The sequence below is a fragment of the Panthera onca genome, chromosome F1 (assembly GCF_046562875.1).
Source record: "Panthera onca isolate mPanOnc1 chromosome F1, mPanOnc1 haplotype 2, whole genome shotgun sequence".
NCBI classification, from domain to species: domain Eukaryota; kingdom Metazoa; phylum Chordata; class Mammalia; order Carnivora; family Felidae; genus Panthera; species Panthera onca.
The window spans coordinates 56,429,986-56,452,612 of record NC_138355.1 but is presented as its reverse complement, the minus strand read 5'-3'; the positions used below and the strand labels follow the sequence as shown (position 1 = coordinate 56,452,612).

At 35.7% G+C, this 22,627-nt stretch overlaps 1 protein-coding gene across 1 annotated transcript in view; it reads left to right on the top strand.

Annotated features, from left to right (window-relative positions):
- Nucleotides 1–22,627, top strand: part of USH2A (usherin) — a 737,363-nt gene that overhangs the window by 182,275 nt on the left and 532,461 nt on the right. The window contains exons 15-16 of the mRNA XM_078441308.2: nucleotides 5,856–6,019; nucleotides 17,409–17,567. Coding sequence (XP_078297434.2) covers nucleotides 5,856–6,019; nucleotides 17,409–17,567 — 323 coding nt within the window. The remainder of the gene's footprint in view (nucleotides 1–5,855; nucleotides 6,020–17,408; nucleotides 17,568–22,627) is intronic.

The following is a 22,627-nucleotide window of genomic DNA, read 5'->3' as shown; positions in this document are numbered from 1 at the left end:
TGTTCTTCCAACTTTTCACTCTGGCTATCCCCTTCCTGGCTTCTTCCTGTCACCTTATGATTACATTGGGTACTTTTGGATAATCCAGGATAATTTCTCCATCTCAAAATCCTTAACTTAATCCCTTCTGCAAGTTCCTTTTTACCAAGTAAGGTGTAACATATTCACAAGTTCCAGATATTAGGACTTGGACATTGTTGAGGGGTCTTAATTCAACCTATTGTACCAGAGTTCAGCCAACTATGGCCTGCATCTGTTTGTGGAAATAAAGCTTTGTTAGAACACAGCAATATTCATTCTTTATGTATTGCCTAAGACTGCTTTCATACTACTAGAGAGGCAGAGATCACATGGCCCACAAAGCCTAAAATATTTACTATCTGTTTCTTTATACATAAAGATTGCTGATCCTGTTACCAGATTCACTGTCACCTTGGGCAAGTCACTTATTTCCACCAAGCATCATAAAATCATAGCTTCTTAGACTTGGAAAGAATCTTAAAGTAATTTTGGTTAAACTCTGCCCTATACATTTCTCTGCATAAATCACCTTTTCAGACTAACTGGTCACTCAGCTTCTGCTCAAAAACATGGAACTGAAAGTTCCTCTTTGTCTCATGAAGCAACTCATGTTTGTTTCAGACAACTCTAATTCTGAGAAACATAATTTCATCCCTGTAACTTTTTTTTGCCTAGTCTTATTTATGCCTTCTGGGGCCACAGAGAATAAGTGTAATCTCTCTTCTACCTGCAAACACTAAGAATTTGAATCTCTTATCATACCTCCAAGTTATTATGCTCCTATAATGCGGAGGTTAAGGAAAGTGACACTAGAGTTTTTTCTAGATGTCAACATATATGATATTATTAATGTAGTGAATGTTCTGAGGTTTTATTTCTTTACAATATTTGTTTTGGTGACTGATATGTGAGACAATCTCTGCGATTAGGTAGAGTGTCAACAAAGGGGAAAGGGGTAGGGGTCTCAGATGTAGAACCCTGCTAAGCAAGCTCTTCTCTAAATGACAGGAATGCTACCTCCTTGGACTCAGATGTCATTGTTGCCTGGATGCAAAAGAGTCATTGCCCAGGTTTAGTCATGATGAGTCCCTTTATCTGTGCCTGGGAAGGCTTCACCAGAGAGGGTAGACTGGCTACTGTTAACTCCTCCCTTCTAGATGAGACAATACTATTCTCACTTCCTCTCCAATAAGCCATGTGAGTCTGGTTTTCAGTTCACACAAGAAGCATCTCCGAGCCCCCCACCCCTCTCCTGTAACTCTGATTCCAGTTCCAAAAGAATCCAATGCTATTAGTAGGCTGTGACAAAAACAAACAAAACTAAGAACCTCAGCGAGCCACAGTTCCGCTGCAAAGAGGAAACATAATCTTAACGAGCGGAAAACCAACCTCCTCTAGAGGGCACTCTAGTACTCATGGGATCCTGAACCAGAGGACTGAATGGAGAACTCTGCTGGCATTAAGGTTTCAAAGCTTAGGCCAGTCTTTTATTTATTTATTTATTTTTAAAATTTTATTTTTAATTTTTTAAAATTCACATCCAAATTAGTTAGCATATAGTGAAACAATGATTTCAGGAGTAGATTCCTTAATGCCCCTTACCCATTTAGCCCATCCCCCCCTCCCACAACCCCTCCAGCAACCCTCAGTTTGTTCTCCATATTTATGAATCTCTTATGTTTCGTACCCCTCCCTGTTTTTATATTATTTTTGTTTCCCTTCCCTTACATTCATCTGTTTTGTCTCTTAAAGTCCTCATAGGAATGAAGTCATATGATTTTTGTCTTAGTCAAAGCTTAGGCCAGTCTTGAAGAAAGCATTCCCTTCCTTGGCGGAGAAGTTAGCTGGGGGGACAGCTAAGCTGATCAAAAAGGCCTCGAAAGAGCTAAATTGTTCTTAGAGCTACGTGTCACATTTGATTTATCTGTGGTGTCCTATTCCGAGTCTAAAGCTTTCCTAGTGCTTTTTTCATTCATTTATTCAACAATATTTATTTATTGAACCTTTACTGTGTGCAAGTCTTTGTGCTAGGGACTGATCGAAACTTTGGCCAATTTCTCCAGATTAAAGTCTCCTTAACATTTCTTTCTGTTTTATTCATTAATAATCATTAACAACCCTTGTCTACAATCCCTCAGCAATTTGAGATTTCTTCTTCATCCATTCTTTGTGTCAAATGGTGTCCCCATCACACCTGTCAGCAAATTAGAAAACTGGAAGTAACTCTGTGCCCTTCTTTGCTTCTCTTTTCAATGTGTCTGCCTCATCCTCCTGATTTTAGTTACTCAACATTTCTTAAATCTCTCTCTCTCTCTCTTTCCGTTGCTCCTTACCACTGTCACTGTTGCACCTTTTCTGGCAATATCTTGCCTCTGCTTAGCTTTCTCAGTTAGTTTTGTCTGTTACCCCTCCCATTCTGAATTTTACCCCCAAATTTTGAATTGCTTATAACCTCATACCCTCTCCTGATGTTTCCCTTTTCTCTCTCTTTTGTCCCTCTCTGGCCTGCCTGGCATATTCCTATTCAACTTTTAATATTCAGCTCAAACATCTCTTCCAAGATTCCTTCTTTTTTTCTTTTTTGAAGTTTATTTACTCTGAGAGAGAGTGAGAGAGAGAGCATGAGCAGGAGAGGGGCAGAGAGAGAGGGAGAGAGATAGAGAATCCCAAGCATGCTCTGCACCGCCAGCGTGAAGCCTAATGTGGAACTTGAACCCACGAATTGCGAGACCATGACCTGAACTGAAACCAAGAGTCAGATGCTTAAATGACTAAGCCACCCAAGCTCCCCCAAGATGCCTTCTTAATATTCCTTTCGCTGTCCCTTTCCCTCCTGCCAGACTAACTAGTTTTGTCCTTTTCTGTGCCCACAGAGTCTGCATATATCTTTATTAAGGCTGTATTTTATCTTTCTTGCTAGACTGTGAGCTCTTTGAAGACAGGGACAACTCTATCTTTTTCCTCTTTATGTCCTCAGTGTCTCTTCCAGTCATAGAACATAATTAGACCTCAATGAATACTGTTTATGTCAATCAATATGTATAAAAACATTTGATGGTACCCTTGAGTTGAATCCCCTGATAGAAGAGAGGTGTTCAAAGAGAAATGTCAGTAAAATGATCTATATCCTGGAATACATCCTTGGACCTCCTAGTATAGCTCTCTCTTAGATGATGAAGCTTCTGACAATGAAATGCGTCACTGAAATACACTCCTTTATTAATAGTGATGTTTTGCAATAATAATAAGTAGGATGGCTCTTCCTCTTACTATTTGCACAACTGGACTAAGTTCTGTGGAAAGGAAAATATATGAGGTTTGTGATTTAAGGAACAGAGGCCAATTAACTTATTTCCCATTGTACTCAGTAAACACTGAGTTACATAAAGGCCCAAACAGAACTGTAATAGCAGAGTGCTGGCAGAGATTAGCGATGCTTTACTCCTGTTTTGTTTACCATAATGAACTGGTCAATAAACATCACAAATTGTTTATCTATATAAATCTTGACAGATTACTCTTTATGAAATCCATTTAGCAAGTGAGGTTTTCCCATAAGGATGAAAAATGAAGATTTTAAACAGATTGCGGGAGAAGCTCTGCCTGTACCAGGAGAGTCGGTGTAATGAAGGTTTCTTTATATTAATATTACAAAAACCATTTATCCTGACAAAATCAATATCACAATTCATCTTAGTTTGGTGTTTCTCTTTCTAAGCTTAAAATGTCTTCTCCTTTATTATGTATAATTTTGTTTTAATAAATGTGAAATATATTTCATGTAGGAGGTGCTCATGAGAAGGGATAACTTATCAAATGACATCAGACTTGTAGCTGATTTGCTAAAAAGAGTCTTGGAAATGTTTAAAATTATATTTGAGTGGCTGAGAAATTTATAGGAATCATTTTACTTAAACCTCAATTACAAAATCATCCCCAGTGCCCTTTGGGTTAGAAACAAACTATAATATTCAGGGAAGTCTCCTATGAACTTCATTCAGGTAAAATTCTCTCTTACTGAAGTCAAGCAATTATAACAAGTCAGATAAGTTAGATATAACACCAGCTGGGATAAGAGAATATAAAATCAGGAATAGTCACATTTAATTACTCAAAACATTGCATGCTTTCCTAAGAAGGGATTTATTTATTCCATTTGGATTCAGAACTTAATATCCCATGGATATTGACAGAGCTAACTTGGAGTTAAGCGTGTAGCAGCTAGCTGGAAGAAAATAGAACTACATCAAGGAAAGGAATTGCGTTATACACTGGAAACTATTACTCTAAATGTACTGTATGTAAAGTAAGTGTGATTGTCTCATGAGTGAATGGTAATAAAAACTGAATACTCAAGAGACTTATTCATGACTGGTGTGGTGATATATATATATGCATTGGGAGAAGCTTGCCTCTTATTGTTTATGCTTTACCAATATTACATTAAAAGCCTACAAACAATATGCTCTAAGTAATAGCATATAATGAAATTAAGAGCAACTCAAATATTTTGTTGCTTCTATAATTCCACTTTAATTTCCATGCATAATTTTCTTCAGCTCTGATACTTAAGGAGCCTAAATAAAACATCTATTTGAAATGGAGTTTTGATGCAATGTCTGTATACATAAAGGACTTAATATAGTTGTTGGTAAGGGGGGAATGTCCTTTGATCATGACATAAAAAGGGCAAACTACAGTGTAGGGGTTTTCAAGAGAAACTGTACTTTATTTATTCCCAAGGTGATATTAGTCCATAAAACAAATTTGCAGCTTATTTAGCAGTCTTTAGTTTTTATCGGCCTTTTTAAGGGTGTTGAATGATTACCCGAGAGATCACACTGTAGAAGTTGCAGGGGGGATAAAGAAACTATGCCTCCAGCATCTTTATTAGAAAATAGAGGTGAATCCATTTAATGTTATTTTAAATGCACCACATGGAAAGTTCCCGTTTACAAGTGAGTTGTCTTTTTTACATGTGCTGTTTTTGCTTCTCCAACACTTCCTGGTGCCAAAATTGCTTACCCTAATCAATGACATTGGCATTGGCCATGAATTTGAATAATTTACTCAGAGGAAACAGGTTTTGGATTCTATCATGGCAAAATGCCAGGATAGTGATTTCTACAAGCAACTTTAGGTCCAAGAAATTGAAGTTGGAACGAAGTCATCTCATGATATTTATATCATTAACATCTTTTCATAGATCAGAAGAATGCTCTATTCACCAACCATTCTGGATAAATGAGTTCAGTGCATAAAATGGAAAATGAAATATAACCTATATTAAGACATCGGCAGTATTGGAACATGTCTTCCTCAAACTCTTAGTGAAATTTATTCTTTGTAAGACTAAATATAGAATTTCAAGATTTTTAGGGAGATCAGTGGTTATCATACCGGTGTTATATTTTATAACTTGGTAGATACTTGGAAAGATGATTTATGGGTACCTAATCTAAATTTTTAGCTTTCAGAGGAGCTACTTTTGTGAGAAAGCAAAATTTACAGTATTCTTAATTGAGCAGCTGGCATTCAAAAGAATCCATAAGATGTATTGTAGCATGAAAAAAGCAATATAACATTTTTTTTGCCATTAATTAGTTTACAAAGAGGAGGCTTCATAGAGATTTTATTGTGAGCAACATTTTGTTAAATATTCTTTTTCTGTCTTGTTTGATTTTGTATTTGTTTGTTTAGCTCAAGCATTCTTTTCAATAGATTGGCTAAAACAGACCATCTTATTTCACAATGTTATTGATAGATGTAACTTATACTATGAATTATTAATCAAAACATTATTCTCTTTGATGGTTTATTTGTCTTGTTTTCAGATGTCAGCCTTGCAATTGTCATCTCTCAGGAGCCTTGAATGAAACCTGTCACTTGGTCACGGGCCAGTGTTTCTGTAAACGATTTGTCACTGGCTCCAAGTGTGATACTTGTGTTCCCAGGGCAAGCCATTTGGATGTGAACAATCCACTGGGCTGCAGCAAAAGTAAGTGAACTCTGGCCCTGTGCTGGTGGGTGGAAGATCATGCAGGAAAGAGTGTCTCGTTATTTTCCTTCTCCACTGAGAACCCATCAGAAAGGCTTAGACAAAATGTGGAGGATTTCGGTGAGAAATGGAAAAAAAAAAAAAAAAAAAAAACAAAAAAAACAAACCAAAAAAACTACATGAAATGAAACGCGTTCTTTTCCCTTGATGAGATTATTGAAAATGGTTATTATGTAAGTAGCGGGAAATTTACAATATTTTGTTAGAATGGAATCACTCTAGGGGCGCCTGGGTGGCTCAGTCGGTTGAGCGTCGGACTTTGGCTCAGGTCATGATCTCGGGTCTGTGAGTTCGAGCCCTACATCGGCTCTGTGGTGACAGCTCAGAGCCTAGAGCCTGCTTCCGATTCTGTCTTCCTTTCTCTCTGCCCCTCCCCCACTCATGCTCGCGCACGCGCTCTTTCTCTCTCTCTCTCTCTCTCTCTCTCTCTCTCAAAAATAAATAAACATTAAAAACAAAATTAAAAAAAAAAAAAGAATGGAATCACTCTAGTGGTGACAAGAGTCCCGGTTTTCCCCAGATGTTGGACTTTCCAGTGATAGGACTTTCAGTGCAAAAAATTAACACTCCTGGTTAAAACAAAATGATTGGTGACCCCACCAAAGAAGGATATTTGCAGCCAATTTTCTATACCAAATGGAAGATTTATTCTTATTTATGATGAGTTATGTTTTTCTATCCTCCAAATTTTATGCGTATGTGCTATTATTGTTTAGACCCTCACTTATAATCTGCTTCCTTATTTCATGATGCACTTCTTTCCTATCAACATTTGTTTATTGTAGCAATTATTATTATCACAGCATATTACTACTATATTTCATATTTCTTCTACAGTAAGTTGTATTAGTTGTTTAAACATCTCTCACATTTCTATTTTTAACTCCTGGAAGTTAAAGATTACACCTTAGTATCTTCAGACTTTTAAATACCATTCTCCAGTGCCTTGACTTGACTTCTCAAGTAACCTGCAAGCCTAAGTTTCATAGCATATTGATGATTTATTTATATTTACTTCAAGATCATATATCCTTACATTTTCCAGAATTCCTAAGAAATGCCTGCTGAGAACATGTGGTAAGGAACCCTCTATAACATATTGTACAATGCATGTTCTCCTTGGGGTGTCCTGGGACTATCATGAGTCACAATGCTAAGAAATGCCATAAGTCAGGACAAATCATCATAAACAAACATACTAGGAACTGTGTTATCTACATTTAAGAGACAGAGAATTACCTAATATAATATTGGGCTCCACAGCAGCTATACTAGATTTTGAGATAGTGGAAGACAGGGTGTGGCTAATGGTTAACAAGACATATTCAGATTTTGTACCTATGTACTTTATCTTCAGTATCCCGTGTTTCATTTGGTTTCTCTGGATGTTAGTATAAATAACAGTATAGGTATTTATGCTTCTTTTGGGAAAGGACTGTCATGATTGCCTTTGTGTAAATACAGTCTAAACAAATCTGGATTTCACTGAGAATATTTATCATTCATTGATTAGTTATAGAGTTGATTTATTTGTGTGCAACACGAATTCCAGCATATTGCTTTGGATGTCAGTTGTAGATCAGCATTTTGTGACAAACTTAGGATACAACATACTGAATCTTAGCAGTTTTTGATTGGTTCTGCCTCTAATTTTGTGTGAAAATATTGGCATCTGATCCACTTTTTTATACTTATTCTTACACCTAAGACACAGTCTAGGAACTATACCTTAGGTAGAACTGGGCAGGTTGGTTCACTGAACACCTGGCCTACATTTCTTAGCAGTGGTAGACATTTACTTTTATGTTATATCTTTCCTTCTCTGGGCTAAGCCTTCGTATCTTTCCAAATGCTTCCAATTTTAATAGTTAAAAAACTTTTCTATTCCTAATTATTTTTCTATATGTGTGTGTGTATATAGAAGAATATATATATACACACACACACACACACATATATAGAAAAATAATTAGGTATATATAGTATATAGTATATTAGTATATAGTATACTATATAGTATATAGTATATAGTATTAGTATAGTATATATAGTATATAGTATATAGTATATTAGGTATATATATAGTATATAGTATATATAGGAGTATATATATATATATACACACACACACACACACACATATAGAAAAATAATTAGGAATAGAAAAGTTTTTATACAGAAAGAATAGAGAAGAATATAGAAGAATATATATATATATATATACATACATATACACACACACACACACACACACACACACACACACAATATGTGTATATATATATACATACTAAATTTTCTCTCTAAACTTGTGATCCTTGGTGATGAATACATTCCTTCAACTACTTATGGTAGTTGTTGCTGCTGCTGTTTTAGGTTTGTGTTTCACAAAATTTACCCAACACTGTGCAAAGTTAGAAGCCCAGTATCAACACAGGTCATTCATTTTAGAAAAAAAAAATGGACAGGATTCCTGCCTTTAAAGGAGCTCGAAACATAGCAGAAATGATGGACATACTGGCAATACAAGGGAGTGAGCACAGGGCACGGGAAATACTGGTTGTGGCATGGGTAGGAAGGGAGCCTGCTTTCCTTCCTGTTCCACCTCGATTTTTACATGGTACTTGCTTGTTATCCTAGCAACAGCCGGAACAAGCAGCTTCACAAAGATAGGATGCTATTGGAAGGAATGTAGTGCTATCTATTGTTGAAACTGTGAACTACCTCGGGCTGGTATTTTGCTCTGTGTCCAACAGATGTCAAGCATGTGTTTTTCAGGAACATTAGTATGTTTCATGGTGTCCTTCTACACAGTTTGGGAACCATGGGATTATGACTATTATCTTTTCCCCTTCCTTAGAGGCCACTGGCAATAGTTTAGCAGTTTCATCTGTTATTTTTTCCTTCTTTTTTTTTGTTTTGACAGAAAGTTGAATTGGGAATCTGAGCATATAATTTCCAGAATGCAGGAGAATTGAATTCAAAGAAGATAGTTAGTTAGAACCTCGTTAAAATCTGCTTCCTTATTTTATGATTCATTTCTTTCCTATCAATATTTGTTTCATGCTTTAGGAATTGTAGCCATTCTCCTTAATAGGAGAGACACTAGCAAAACAGGTATTAAATGGTTCTTGCTTTTCTGAGCTTTACTAGTGGATGAAATTTCAATTTCCCTAAACTTCTTACTATGAACTTAATGAAATATATATATATATATATAAATTTATTATATATATATAAAATATGTAAATATATGTAAAATATATTAATATATAATATATTAATATATATTATATGTATTATATAATTAATATATAATTATATAATATATATTTATATTTATTTATAAACTGTCCATAGCTCATTTGTGTTTAAGTCTTCTTGACACTGTTCACTGCTATGTTTATCCTTGGTTATTTATCCATCTTTTTATCACTCATAGCTTTTTCTTTATCCTTACTTATCATAGAAGCTTTTGTAACTAACACTTTAAAAATATTTTTGTTGTCAAATATATACAAGATAAAATTTACCGTATTAGCCATTTTTAAATGCACATGTTAATTTATATTAAATTCAATCATAATGTTGTGCAACCATCACTGCCGTGCATCTCCATAACTCTTTTTTTTTTTTCAACGCTTTTTATTTATTTTTGAGACAGAGAGAGACAGAGCATGAACGGGGGAGGGGCAGAGAGAGGGAGACACAGAATCGGAAACAGGCTCCAGGCTCCGAGCCATCAGCCCAGAGCCTGACGCGGGGCTCGAACTCACGGACCGCGAGATCGTGACCTGGCTGAAGTCGGACGCTTAACCGACTGTGCCACCCAGGCGCCCCTCCATAACTCTTTACAACTTGTAAAATGGAAACTGTGTACCAATTAAACAATAATATCTCCCATTTGACCCCAGCCCCTGGCAACCACAATTTTATTTTCTCTATAATTTTGAATAATCTAAGAACCTCATATAAGTAAAATCACAAAATATTTGCCTTTTTGTGAGTGGCTTATTTCAGTTAGCATATGTCCTCCAGGGTCATCCATTTTGTAGCTTATCTTATAATTCCCTTCCTTTTAATTCTGAAGAATATTCCATCATATGCATGTACCATATTTTGCTTATCCATTCATCTGTCGGTGGGCCTGTGGGTTGCTTCCATGTTTTGGCTTCTGTGAGTAATGCTGCTATGGGTATGGGTGTATAGCCATTTCTTCAAGACTGCTTTCAATGACTGCTTTCAGTTCTGTTGGGTATATAACAGAAGAGGGATTCTAGATCATATGGTAAGTCTACTTTTAATTTTTTTGAGAAACTGCCATACTATTTCCCACACCAGCTTTACTATTTTAATTTCCCACCAACAGTACACAATGGCTCAGATTCTCTATATCTTTGCCAACATTGTTATTTTGTATTTATCACAGCCATCTAATATATATGAGATGCTATCTCATTGTAGTTTTGATATGCATTTCTCTAATGATTAGTAATACTGAGCATCTTTTCATAGTTATTGGCCATCTGTATATCTTTTCTGGAGAAAGTCTATTCAAGTTATTTGCCTAGTTTTTCATTGGGTTATTTGTCTTTATTACTGAGCTGCAACTGTTCTTTACATATTCTAGGTGCATGTCCTTTATTAGATATATGATTTACAAATGTCTTTCCCAACTGGGTTTACTTTTCACTTTCCTGATAGTGTCATTTGAAGCATAGATGTTTCAAAATCTGATACAGTTCAACGTATCCATTTTTTATTATTATTTATGCATTTAGTGTAATATCTAGGAAACCGTTACCAAATCCAAGGTTAGGAAGATTTACCCCCATGTTTTCTTGTAAGAGTCTTATAGTCTTTTTGCTTTTACATTTAAATCTTTGATCCATTTTGAATTAATTTTTAGATATGTTTTGAGTTAAGTCTCCAGTTTCATTCATTTCGAATGTGGCTTTCCAGTTGTTCCTGCACTATTTATGGAAAACACTATTTTTCCCTTGGTTCTCATTAGTCTTGTTGAAAATCAGTTTATTATGTTCTGTTGACTTTTTAATCTATATTTTGTGTTATTTTATTACTAGTTGCCCTACGAATTAGAGTATCCATACTCATTTGCCACAATCTACTTTAGGCTGTACTGATATAATGCTGGTAATATATAACAGATACGCTTTTGGTACGGCTTCTTTTCCTTCCCTATCTTTGAGTGATCATACCGTGTAAATGTGTGTATGTGTTGCATATATATATACTATATATATATATAGTATATATATATACTATGTACATATATATAGTATATATAATAAACCCAACATTGCACTAATATAATTATTATTTTCTTTTAACAGTAATACGTTTTTAAAAGTGATTTGAGAAAACAGAATATGAATATATATACACACACACAGATATACACGGAGTCTTTGATATTTACTCCATATTTATCCTTTCTGGTGTTCTTCCTACCTCTATGTGATTCAATTTATTTACTCTCTGTGTCATTTCCTTTTAGCCTGATTGATTTCCTTAGTATTTTTTGTAGGGCTAGTCTACAAGAATTCTCCCACTGTTTTTTTCAAATTATTTGGGAATACCTATATCTTTCTTCCTTCCTTCCTTCCTTCCTTCCTTCCTTCCTTCCTTCCTTCCAATGGGTAGATTTTCTGGATAGAATTCTTGGTAACAAGTATTCCTTTTTCTTTTAGGACTGACTTTGAATTCATTCTACTACTTTATGGCCTCCATTGTCTTTGTCAGCCTTTAACTGTATTTTTCTTCAACTGTAAATGAATGTTCTCTTACTCTTTTAAAAGTGTTTTTTTTTTTGCTTTGTTTTTTGTTTTTTTGGGGTTTTTTTTGGTCTTTCAGCAGTTTGACTGTGATATGTTTAGTGTGAATCTCTTTGTATCCTACTTGGATTCATTGTACTTTTTGGAAATGGAAATGTAGATAAATGTTTTCCACCAAATTTGGGGAGTTTGAGCCAATATTTCTTCAGATATTTTCTGACACCTTCTCGGTCTCTCATTTTGGGGATCCCATGACACATATTTTGGTGCATGGTACACCTGACATTTTCTTATAGGTCTCTGTGGATCTGTTCATGTTTGGTCTATTTTTTTCACTTTCTTTCTGTGGATTGGCTAAATCATATTGCTGTATCTTTACATTTTACCTATTGCTTTATCTTCAAGTTCACTGATTCTTTCTCCTTTCCTTTCAAATCTGCCATTGAGTCCTTTTCAGGAAAGTTTCAAGTTTAGTTATTGTATTGTTCAACTCTGGAATTTAGTGTTTTTATACATTCTGTTTCTCTATTAAAGTTTTCTTTTTACTGAATCATCATCATCATCATCATCATATTTTCCTTTAACTCTTAGGACATATTTACAATAGCTGCTATGAAGTATTTTTTGCTACACTTAATATTAGAGATCATTCAGAATCTGTTTCTCTCCACTGCCAATTTTATGAGTATAGTTCGCAGTTCCTTTAAGTGTGTTGTAATTGTATGTTGAAAACACTTAAGTTGTTTAGATTTTTTTGATAGTTTGCATAGACTTAAATGGTGGGGAGATTTCTCCACTGCAGTGTACAGCTGCTGATGTCTCTACCAGTTTTTTTGTTTTTTAATTTAATTTTTACTCACAGCCTGGCTTCCTAGGAGTCACTGCTGTGTCTGAAGCAGCCAAATATTTGGGCAATGTTTGTGCTCAAATACTTCTAGACCATATAGCTTCTGCCATTCAATGTGTGTCTGGGTTGGGGGATGTTTTCAGAGTTACAGTGAGTTCTCCGTTCTTTGGCCTCCACTTTTCACTGGCTCTCATGGTTTTCCCCATAGCTTCATGGTTTTCCGGCCTGATACAGATCTGTGGAGAACCTCTCTCAGGTCTTCCATGGCTCTCTCCTGCCTGGGGTCTCCTGCTTGATTATCTGGTAAATTCCCCACTCAACCTAGCTGGGAGCACATGCACAGGCTAGCAAACCTGTGAATTTTCCCTCTAGTTCCCAATCAGCTGAGACATTTTTAGATGGCAAAGCTATGAATTCCTGCTGCCAACCCCATATGGAGTCAGTGCCCTATGGTACCAAAGCTACTGTTTATAGTCAGCCCTGCTGGTACAACTAACACACCTAATTGTGGAACTGGTACTATGGGAACAGCCCCTCACAAAAGGGCCACAGACTCCTACTGTTACGACTCAAAGCTCTCCAAGTTCTTCAAGAGTAGGTATATGTTCTTAACTTTTTGTTTGCTTGTGGTTGATTTAGAGCTCCCAGAAATGGTTATTTTGGAGATTTCACTGAGTTTTAACTCTTTGGGTCTAAACTCTTTTTGTTGCCATAATCAGAAGCACTCCTATCTCTTTTTACTTTTTAAATATTTCTTATAATTTTCTAGATATTGTTTTCTTTTTTAATTTCATCTATAGAATACATTTTAAAATGTTTCTTAATAACTATCTTCTACTTGTTTTGCATTAATGGCACTAAGTGCTGGCTTCATAGCTGCATCTTCCTTTGTGATTAGGTATGGCCATGTCACGAACTTCTGCCTGAAATGATCTGGGCAGAAGTGATGTGTGGGAGTCCTGGGTTGTGCTTTCATAACCACAGGACATGCCCTCCATCTCTCCTTTTCTTTTTCTTGTTCCTTTTCCTGTAGATTTGGATGTGGACTTGGTGGCCATCCAGCTGGAATCACATACATAGGGATAACCCCTTAAGGATGGCAAGGCAAAGGACAGAGGGAATCCAGACACCTGTTCTCATAGCCACAGTGTTTCCAGCCTTTCATGGAAGAGGGACATACACATATTCATTTTATATGCAAAATAATCCTGAACAGTAGATAATCCTCCCTTTACTATAGATGAGGGAGGATTCAGAGAGTCTAGTCAAAATTTGACTACAGTTACACAATTACCCAAGTGCCTAAGCCACGATTAAAACTCATGGCTCCCAAACAAATGGATATAGTCACAACATTATACTATCCTTCCTTAAAAGAAAGTCTGGCTTATGCAAAGGTCATGCTTGGCAATTTTGATAAATGAGTATGTGACCATTTTCTCAGAATTCCCTTTCAGCACACAGAAGGTGAGTTCAGGTTATCTCAGGGCCGGGGTTTCATAATATTATTTCTCAAAGTGGTACTGAACCATCAAAGCCTTCAGATCTATGAACATTCTCATTTTGATGTCAAATAGGCTACATCTATACTGTGAAGTTGGACAAGACCGTGGTTAGAGATAGTCATAACAAGTAATCAACTTTAAGTGTTTGAAAGAGCCTATTTGTGTATTTGTGTACATGAATGTTTGTTGCTAAGGAAATTTTCAAGTAATGCAAATCATTTCCCATACCCTTTGACATGGGATGGAAACATATTTTTCTTCCAGTCATCCAAAAAGTATTTCACTGTCTTAGAAAATAGTCTGAAGGTCAGTTTTGATTGCTTTAACTCTGAAATCTGTTGTGTTCCTGATATCATGCAGAGTTTTAGATATAGTTAGTAATATCCACTAAAAATATTCAATTGCCATAGATTACAAGGCTCTTTGAGAATGCTATAAATGAGACAGTTTATGAGTCTTTGTGGTTCCACCAAGAACAACAGGATGTAGAGCCCTAAATTAAAAATCCCTGACAGATCAAATGCCTGTCAGTCTGTGTTCAACCAATGCAAATGACCATATCATATATGGCAAATTCCAGAATTCAAAAATATAAGGTCCTTTTTGGAAATGGTTCTCTTTTCCTGTGTCACTATGTCATTTTGAGATTGCTACTACTCTCGTCTTGTATCTAACTAGGCATATGGACAGTTAGATATTTAATATGACAATGCAAATTCCCAAGGAGGAAAAACAAGATAAAAGGGAAGAGTGAGAGTGTATCTAGTTCGAATATTTTTTTTTCTTTAAGAATATAACATCAATATTATCTCCCTTAGGATTAGAGACATTGTCTTTAGGAAGCCTATGCATCATATATGGAATTTTGTATATTTCAAATTCAGTGCTCTTGAAATACTTTCTTAAAATGTTATTATTGGATTATACCATGTCTTTAAAGTGGAATGTATCCCTCATGAATACTGATGAATTAATATAGGTCTTAGTTGAAAGTCTTTGCCTGGTGTGCAGGATAACTTCACTATCCTACTCCATACTTCCCCACCCTACTCTATTCCATCAAGATTCTGGATGGTCTGCATCAGCAGGCTCCCTTACCCTCTGACTTCCTGTTGGCTTTGGCTACTCGCAGGAGCCTGCCAGTCAGCTGAAAGGCTGGCAGGAAGAGAAGTTGGAATATTTAACCCTCAGCTTCTTGTCTCAGTGCAGAAGCAGTTTTGAGCTAGTCTTAAGCTGATTGTATCCTGCCATGAGTAGCCACAGCACCTGTCAAGTGATGCTCTTCTTACAGCTCTTTCTATCCCCGAGTACTATGCCCTTTTGGGCTAGGGATTGTGTGGGCACCTGGCTGGCTCATTTGGTTAAGCGTCCTACTTCGGCTCAGGTCATGATCTCGTGGTTCGTGGGTGTGAGCCCTGCGTCAGACTGTGTGCTGACAGCTCAGAGCCTAAGCCTGCTTTGGATTCTGTGTCTCCCTCTCTTTCTGCCCTGCCCCCACTTGCATTCTGTCACACACACTCTCTCTCTCTCTCAAAAAAAAAAAAAAAAATTAACAAAAATTAAAAAGCTAGGGATTGTGTGTTAGAAAAAAGGTAACATAGTGGGTCTGACTGCTTATCTGTAGAAAAACCTGATTACAAAGTTAGCCTTTGGCTGGCATCTGGGAACTTGGGCTTTGTGAGGGTTCTTGCCATCCCCAAAACAGGTCAGAGTGGCTCACTGTCTCTTAAATTTTGTCTGACCAAATGGTTTATGCTTAACCCTGATGTCCTTCTGGAAATCTAGAGTTTGGGGGTTATTCATGTTGACAAAGGCTGTCTACATAAACAGCCCTTGGTACAAACCCTAGGCATTGAGTTTCTAATGAGCTTTCCTGTTTGGCAACATTTCACATGTTTTCACAAAACATTAACATTGCTGGGCGGGGAGGGGGAGGGATTAGGCATATCCCATGTGACTAGAACCTTGTGGTTGGTTTCCCTTGGACTTACCCATGTGCCTTTCCCCTTGTTGATTATATTCTATCCTTTAGTTATAATAAATCATAGCCACAAGTAGGACTTTATGGTAAGTCTGGCAAGTCCTGCTAGTAAATCATTGAACCTGGGGGTGGTCTTGAGGACCCCTAACATGAATAGTAATAGAGCTCTACTGTTATCACATGATTTTTTGAAATTTCTTAACAAAAATACTAATGGTTTTTGAAGTCAGGTAACACAGCAATCTGTACCTTTGATACCCTATTTAACGAAAGAGTCTGATTGGATGTCCTTCTCTAAATGGATGGAGGATGATGCATGTTGTTAAACCAGAAGGGGATAAATAAGCTGGTGGTTGATTGTCCTTAAAAAATAGTTAGATATTGTCTTTTGCTTTTACCTTTATCTATTCTGGGAGTGGGGAGAAAATGAAAGAAAATAGGAAGACTAAGGAAAATATACAGTAATAGGAGACAACGTTTTCATGGTGTATACTTACATTATATAAAATATCACTAAAACAGTGAGATGAATGCTCTTATGTGCCTGATGGAAGCAATTATATCACCCCTAACAACCACTGCACCCTACCAGGTGTGGGTATATTCACACAATACATTAAAATTGTTTCTTGCTAATATTTAGACTGTTTAACATCCATGACATCCATAGGTATTTATATTACCAGCTATTACTCTTTCTTGTAAATTGCGCTCCGTGAGGCAGGATGAGGCATATGTGTTTAGTGGAGTGGAAAACTTCCTTTGAAAAAGCCAAAAATTATGCTCCTTAAATTCCAAGTTTCAACGTAACTTATTTATGTCAACTTTTAAATTAAGTGGAAAATAAATGTTATGCATCCTTGGATAGTTTCTCAAAAGAAAAGAAAAAAAGAAAAAAGAAAGAAGGAAGGAAGGAGAAAAATAAGTGCTTAATATAAACTTTTGTGGTTCCCCCCACCCCAACTATGTTTATGTCAGCTGTATTGACCTACAAAATTGTTTTATGCTCATAGATAAAAAGCTTTGTTTTAGAGAATTCATGAGGTGTACCCTCTGTTTATTAATGTCTTGGTAAACCACATGTCTTCTTGATAAAGTAATCCTGAATCAGAAAGACCTTTTTGTTGGATATCTTACTTCAGTTTACTTGTGTGCTTATTGATTGCCGTTGCTCATAAATGCTCTCTCCATTGTAATTTAGCTCCATCCCAACAACCTCCACCCAGAGGACAAGTTCAAAGTTCTTCTGCTATCAATCTCTCCTGGAGTCCACCTGATTCGCCAAATGCCCACTGGCTTACTTACAGTTTATTCAGGGATAGTTCTGAAATCTACACAACTGGAGATCAATACCCATACAGTAAGTTTAAAGGTTTGGTGATAGAAAGAGGTAATATTCTGAGAATTGATATGTTAGCTAAGATCTTTGACATTGAGGATAAATGTTGTGGTTTCCTGTGTCTAGCTGAGAATTGTTTCAAACAGAGATGGAATTACAAATCTCAGTAGCCATCTCCTGGTAATCAAAACAATGTAATAAAAATGAGATGCTTCTTATTTGATAAGCCCTTAATGCTTATCAAATTCTCGAAGATGAAAAAATAATTACCCTATCCAGCATTGATGAGGATATGGAGGAGCTAGAACTTACATAAACTGCTGGAATATCTGTGTAAGTTCATTGGTACAATTTTTCATGCAAGATGAATGGTTAAACTGTACGAAAAAATTAATATATACCATTTGCCTCAGTAAATTTACTTTAGGAAATTTATCTTAAATTAATAGTCATAAATGGATACAACATATGTTCAAACATACACTACTTGTAAGAGCAAAATATTGGAAACATTCAGATATTCAAAAAACTTTCCATAAATTGTGATAGATGGCATAGTAGAATCCTGGTACATTGTTAAGTGAATTTTAGGATGTGATTGCCTATAAAATGATACCTTAGTTTACATGTTAATGAATGGAAAATGTCCATGATGCATTGTGTGATGTAATAAAAGATATTACAAATAATCTATTATTTATATTTTAATTCAAAAATGTGTAGAAATACTGGAAGGCTTACAACAAACTGATCTGTAGTGTTCTCTGGGCATAATATTACAGAAAATTTACCAAGTATTTCTATTATATGGGTTCAGCTTTTAAAATTCTCAGGTTAAAAATGGACTTTTAAAATAGTGGGATCAGAGTACTAATGTTCTTGCAGACAATGTAATTTTATGCATAGCTGCCATTTCCATAGAGATAGAAAATAACATGAACTTAAATTGAAAGAGACAGAATGGGGGGAAACCATGAAGACTATCTTTACATCTGTAACTTTTATGAAGATTTTAAAGGTGCTATTAGAAATCAAACTATTGGGACACACTGTCTTATTAAAAATATTTACCCAAGATGTTTTATATTTTTCTTATTTCTTATTTTTATTTATTTTTTGAGAGAGATCATGAGCCGGGGAGGTCAGAGAGAGAGGGGCACAGAGGATCCAGAGTGGGCTGTGCACAGTCAAGCTGACAGCAGTGAGCCTGACGCAGGGCTTGAACCCACAAACCATGAGATCGTGATCTGAGCCGAAGTCGGACACTCAACCAACTGAGCCACCCAGGCGCCCCTACTCAGATCTTTTAGATCCAGTTTCCCTAAAGCCAGAATGAAGAAATAGAAATTTTTACAGGCTGCTAGCTCTGTCTTCTCTGATATTTGCCTCTAGTCATGTTTAGCTATGAGCTAGTTTGAGAAACTCGTTTTAAAAAACATTGGAACAGTGATTCTAATTCAAGTTTCCATTTTGTTCTCCTTGTTTAATGTCCAATTTTCCAAATTCTAGCTTAACTCGCTTACTTAGTTAGACAAGTACATAAAGTTCTGTAGGTGCACTGAAGTTCCACAATCTTCTTCAAAATGGTTAGGAGTCGGTCTTGTTTTAACATAGTGAGTGGCTCTAAAACTTCTATATGGCGTACACTTCTGTAGGTTACATTTTGTACCTAATTCTGCCTGACAGACACCTACATTCCTGTGTCCAGCACTTTCTATTAACTCTAAATGTTTCTCCAGTACTCCGGCTCTTCTTTGAAGTTAATGGAAACTCTGAACTTCATGGTGCAGATTGCAAAGGGAAATGAACATCTGTCTACATCTGCCATGTTGGCAAAGCATCCCAAAAACCTGCTACTAGAATGTTTATTTTCTTCCAAATATCAGCATGATCCAGGTGTCCTTAAACTTAAACTTTTGTGATAGGAGAAGAGAGAGTTCTAAAAATATTGAAAGTAATTTTGAAGATGACAGTACCACTGGTTGGATTATTGCTGAAAATTGTGAATTAGGATCACCCTATTTTCCATACAGCTTAATTCAATAATAAAATTAAACTTCAATTATGCCCTTCAATCCAGTGGCATGTTTTCTATAGTAACATATTGTGATCTGTTTTACAGACCATTGCATGAGAATATAACACTCTGGCTCTTTTTCATGATTGTACTAATATAGAATCCAAATAACAGTTTCTTACATAATAAGTGTGTACTCATTCACTAATCAGACATTTATATAATCCTATTAAACAAGGTATTATTTCCTAAAACCTTATTTTTCACTAAAAAAATGCCACTTCTGGCATTTCTTGACAATCACTATAATTAATGATGTGAAAATTATCTGCATGATGGCATTTGAACAGTAAGAACAATTGGTTAACGCTGTCAGAACTTTGTATCATCCTAATAATCCCCTCATGTTTATTACTCTATTTCCAGTGTGTGGATAGCATGTGTAATATGAAAAGGAAACAGTACTTATATTCAGTCGGATGAACACAAATCTTTGGGTTAAATAAAGGCATTTGGAATTATAGGTGGAGAATCATTGAACTTTTCAAAGAAAATTAATAGTGTTGTCTTCCGAGAAAGTTTGATCACTTGGTTGAGACCATTATAGAATTCCTTGTTAGAATAAAAACTTTTCTTAGCTTGCCTGATGCACTCTGGGATTCTCTAGGACAGTTATTTCCAACCTAAGATCATGACACACTGATGTATTATTATCTTTAAAGGTTGCAAAGTATTTATTATTAATAATAGCACACTAATTGTGGAATAATTGTAAGATATCTGAGTTACAGACTTTTCAAAAATAAGCAAAATTTACAGCTTCATAAGCTTGTACATAACCAGCTTTCAAAAATAGGAGAGAAAGATCTAGAGGTCAAGTAAGCACATTGGGAATTGTACATAATCAGCACCTAATATTATCTCCCCTGTAGTGCCAATCTGGTTTGCTTATAGGTATTTTCCATGTCATAGGTGTGAAGAGAACAGCTATCATAGGAAATAGCACTCATTTAGTAGTGTTGCAGTTTTAGGGAGTGGTCAATAAATCATATTATGTTTTCCTACTTGAATTTGGAACCTAAAGAAAACTAGACCTAGCAGTCAGGAAGGTGGAAATGAAAAATAAAAATAATCTTCATTACTGATAAAAGTCAGATTGGAGAATAGACCTTCCCTCCTTCAGGAAGACAGATTAGGAGAGAGAAAAATCAATGGGCTGATCTAAGCATGTTCTGTTTCCCCTTCTTCTCCCCAACTTCACAGTTAAATCATTACTCATTTGGGATGCCATGAGTAGAGAAATAGCCCTTACATGTTTACTCTAAAAAAAAAAAAAAAAAAATCCTTTCACAGAGAAACTAGACGAATACTTCAACACCTGACCGTTGTTTACATAGCCTAAAGACATTAACGTAGCTTAGAGTTTCAGACAACTATACATCTTAGTGAACCCTGAGATTTCATTTCTACTTTTAATATCGTTATCATTTGTTATTCCACACTACATCAAGGGATCAATGTAACAAGTGGTAAGATAGCTCAGCTACTCTGAGAGACAAACAGAGAATATAGGGAGGGGATGAGGAAAAAAAACAGAAGAGATGATGGCAAGTAACTGTTTCTCTAAGGCTCTCAATATTCTTTCCTAGAAAAATATTTGGAAAAATCATTCCTTCATTTATTCAATGAAATTTTATTCAGTGCTAACTCCAGATCAGGAACTGTGTGAGTCACTAGAAATATAAAGATGGAAGGAATAGTTCTCGTTATCGAGAGGGGAGATAAAAAGTAAAACAAAATTGTAATATATTTTAAATGTTGAATTAGAGTAGACTTGGAGTTTTAAGAAAGTACTGTAACCCTGACTACGGTATCAGAGATGGAGACTGAGAACCATTAAAAGTTTTGCAGTCAGGAAGTGATGTGTGAACTGGGTTAGCCAGGTACTATGGTAGAGCAAGAATGATTGTCATGGAAGAAATTGTACGTGAAAAGGCATGAAGGGCAGGTGTAGGAGAAAATAAGGTACATTCAGGAAACCTGAGCTGGTCCAGGTAGCTTTCATGGGTGGTGTATTAGGACATACCTCAATCCAGAGTGGGTACCAGCTGAGATCATGAGTTCATGCTGAAGGAAGAATTCTGAATGTTTCCCCAAATGTGCAGAAGTTTGTGGTAGGAGAACAATTTTCCCAGCTCAGAGTTAAAGATAGAGATAATTCTTCTCCTAACTGAGCAGTGCAACCTGCTTGAGATAAGTTCTTTTAACCTGAGTTATTTTATTGTTGCTATGACAGAATTAAGGGGAATTCTGTTTATACCCTTTCAACTCCTTTTATTTAGTTCATATTGTATGTTTATATAATATTTTTAACCAAATATATGTTGCCATCTCAATTCTATCATTACTCTAATTACTTACTATGTAGACTGCTCTTGTAAATTTTGATCTATTGAGATTATGTCCCATTTCTCAAATGCTACAACTATTACGTACGTGCTGAACTTTTTAATTATCATCAGGTTATATGTCTTCCAACTTCCAGTTTAAGCACATGCCAGTCTCTTGAAATATTTAGCATTGATAGTTATTTTTGCCTTTTAGGTTTTGGCTTTTGGCATGTTAAGTAGAGTATTTTCCATCATTTTCTAGCCTTAAATGATCTTTTTTCAAAAATTTTTGAGTATTTTAAACAGTCTCATGTGGGATATACATAACTTTAATTTAATAAATATTTATTGAATTTATTATTATATGCCAGAAATACATGTAATAGTAGCTGCACCATGGCTATGATAGAGAAATTTCCTTAATTGTTCAATTGTAATAACAATGCTATGTTATGAGCAACAAGTATGATGTTCAGGTAATCTATCGAAAACCAATGTAGTAGGCATTTGAATAACTGATAGAATGACACTACTTAGCAACTACTCTCAATATATCACAGGCACATTTTTCCAGTGCAGGATATCACTTTTTCTGGAGAGACATAGTAAACGTCATTCATCAAATCCTTCCAATGGAGGATATCACATTTTCTAAAGAGGCATAGTAATTTTTT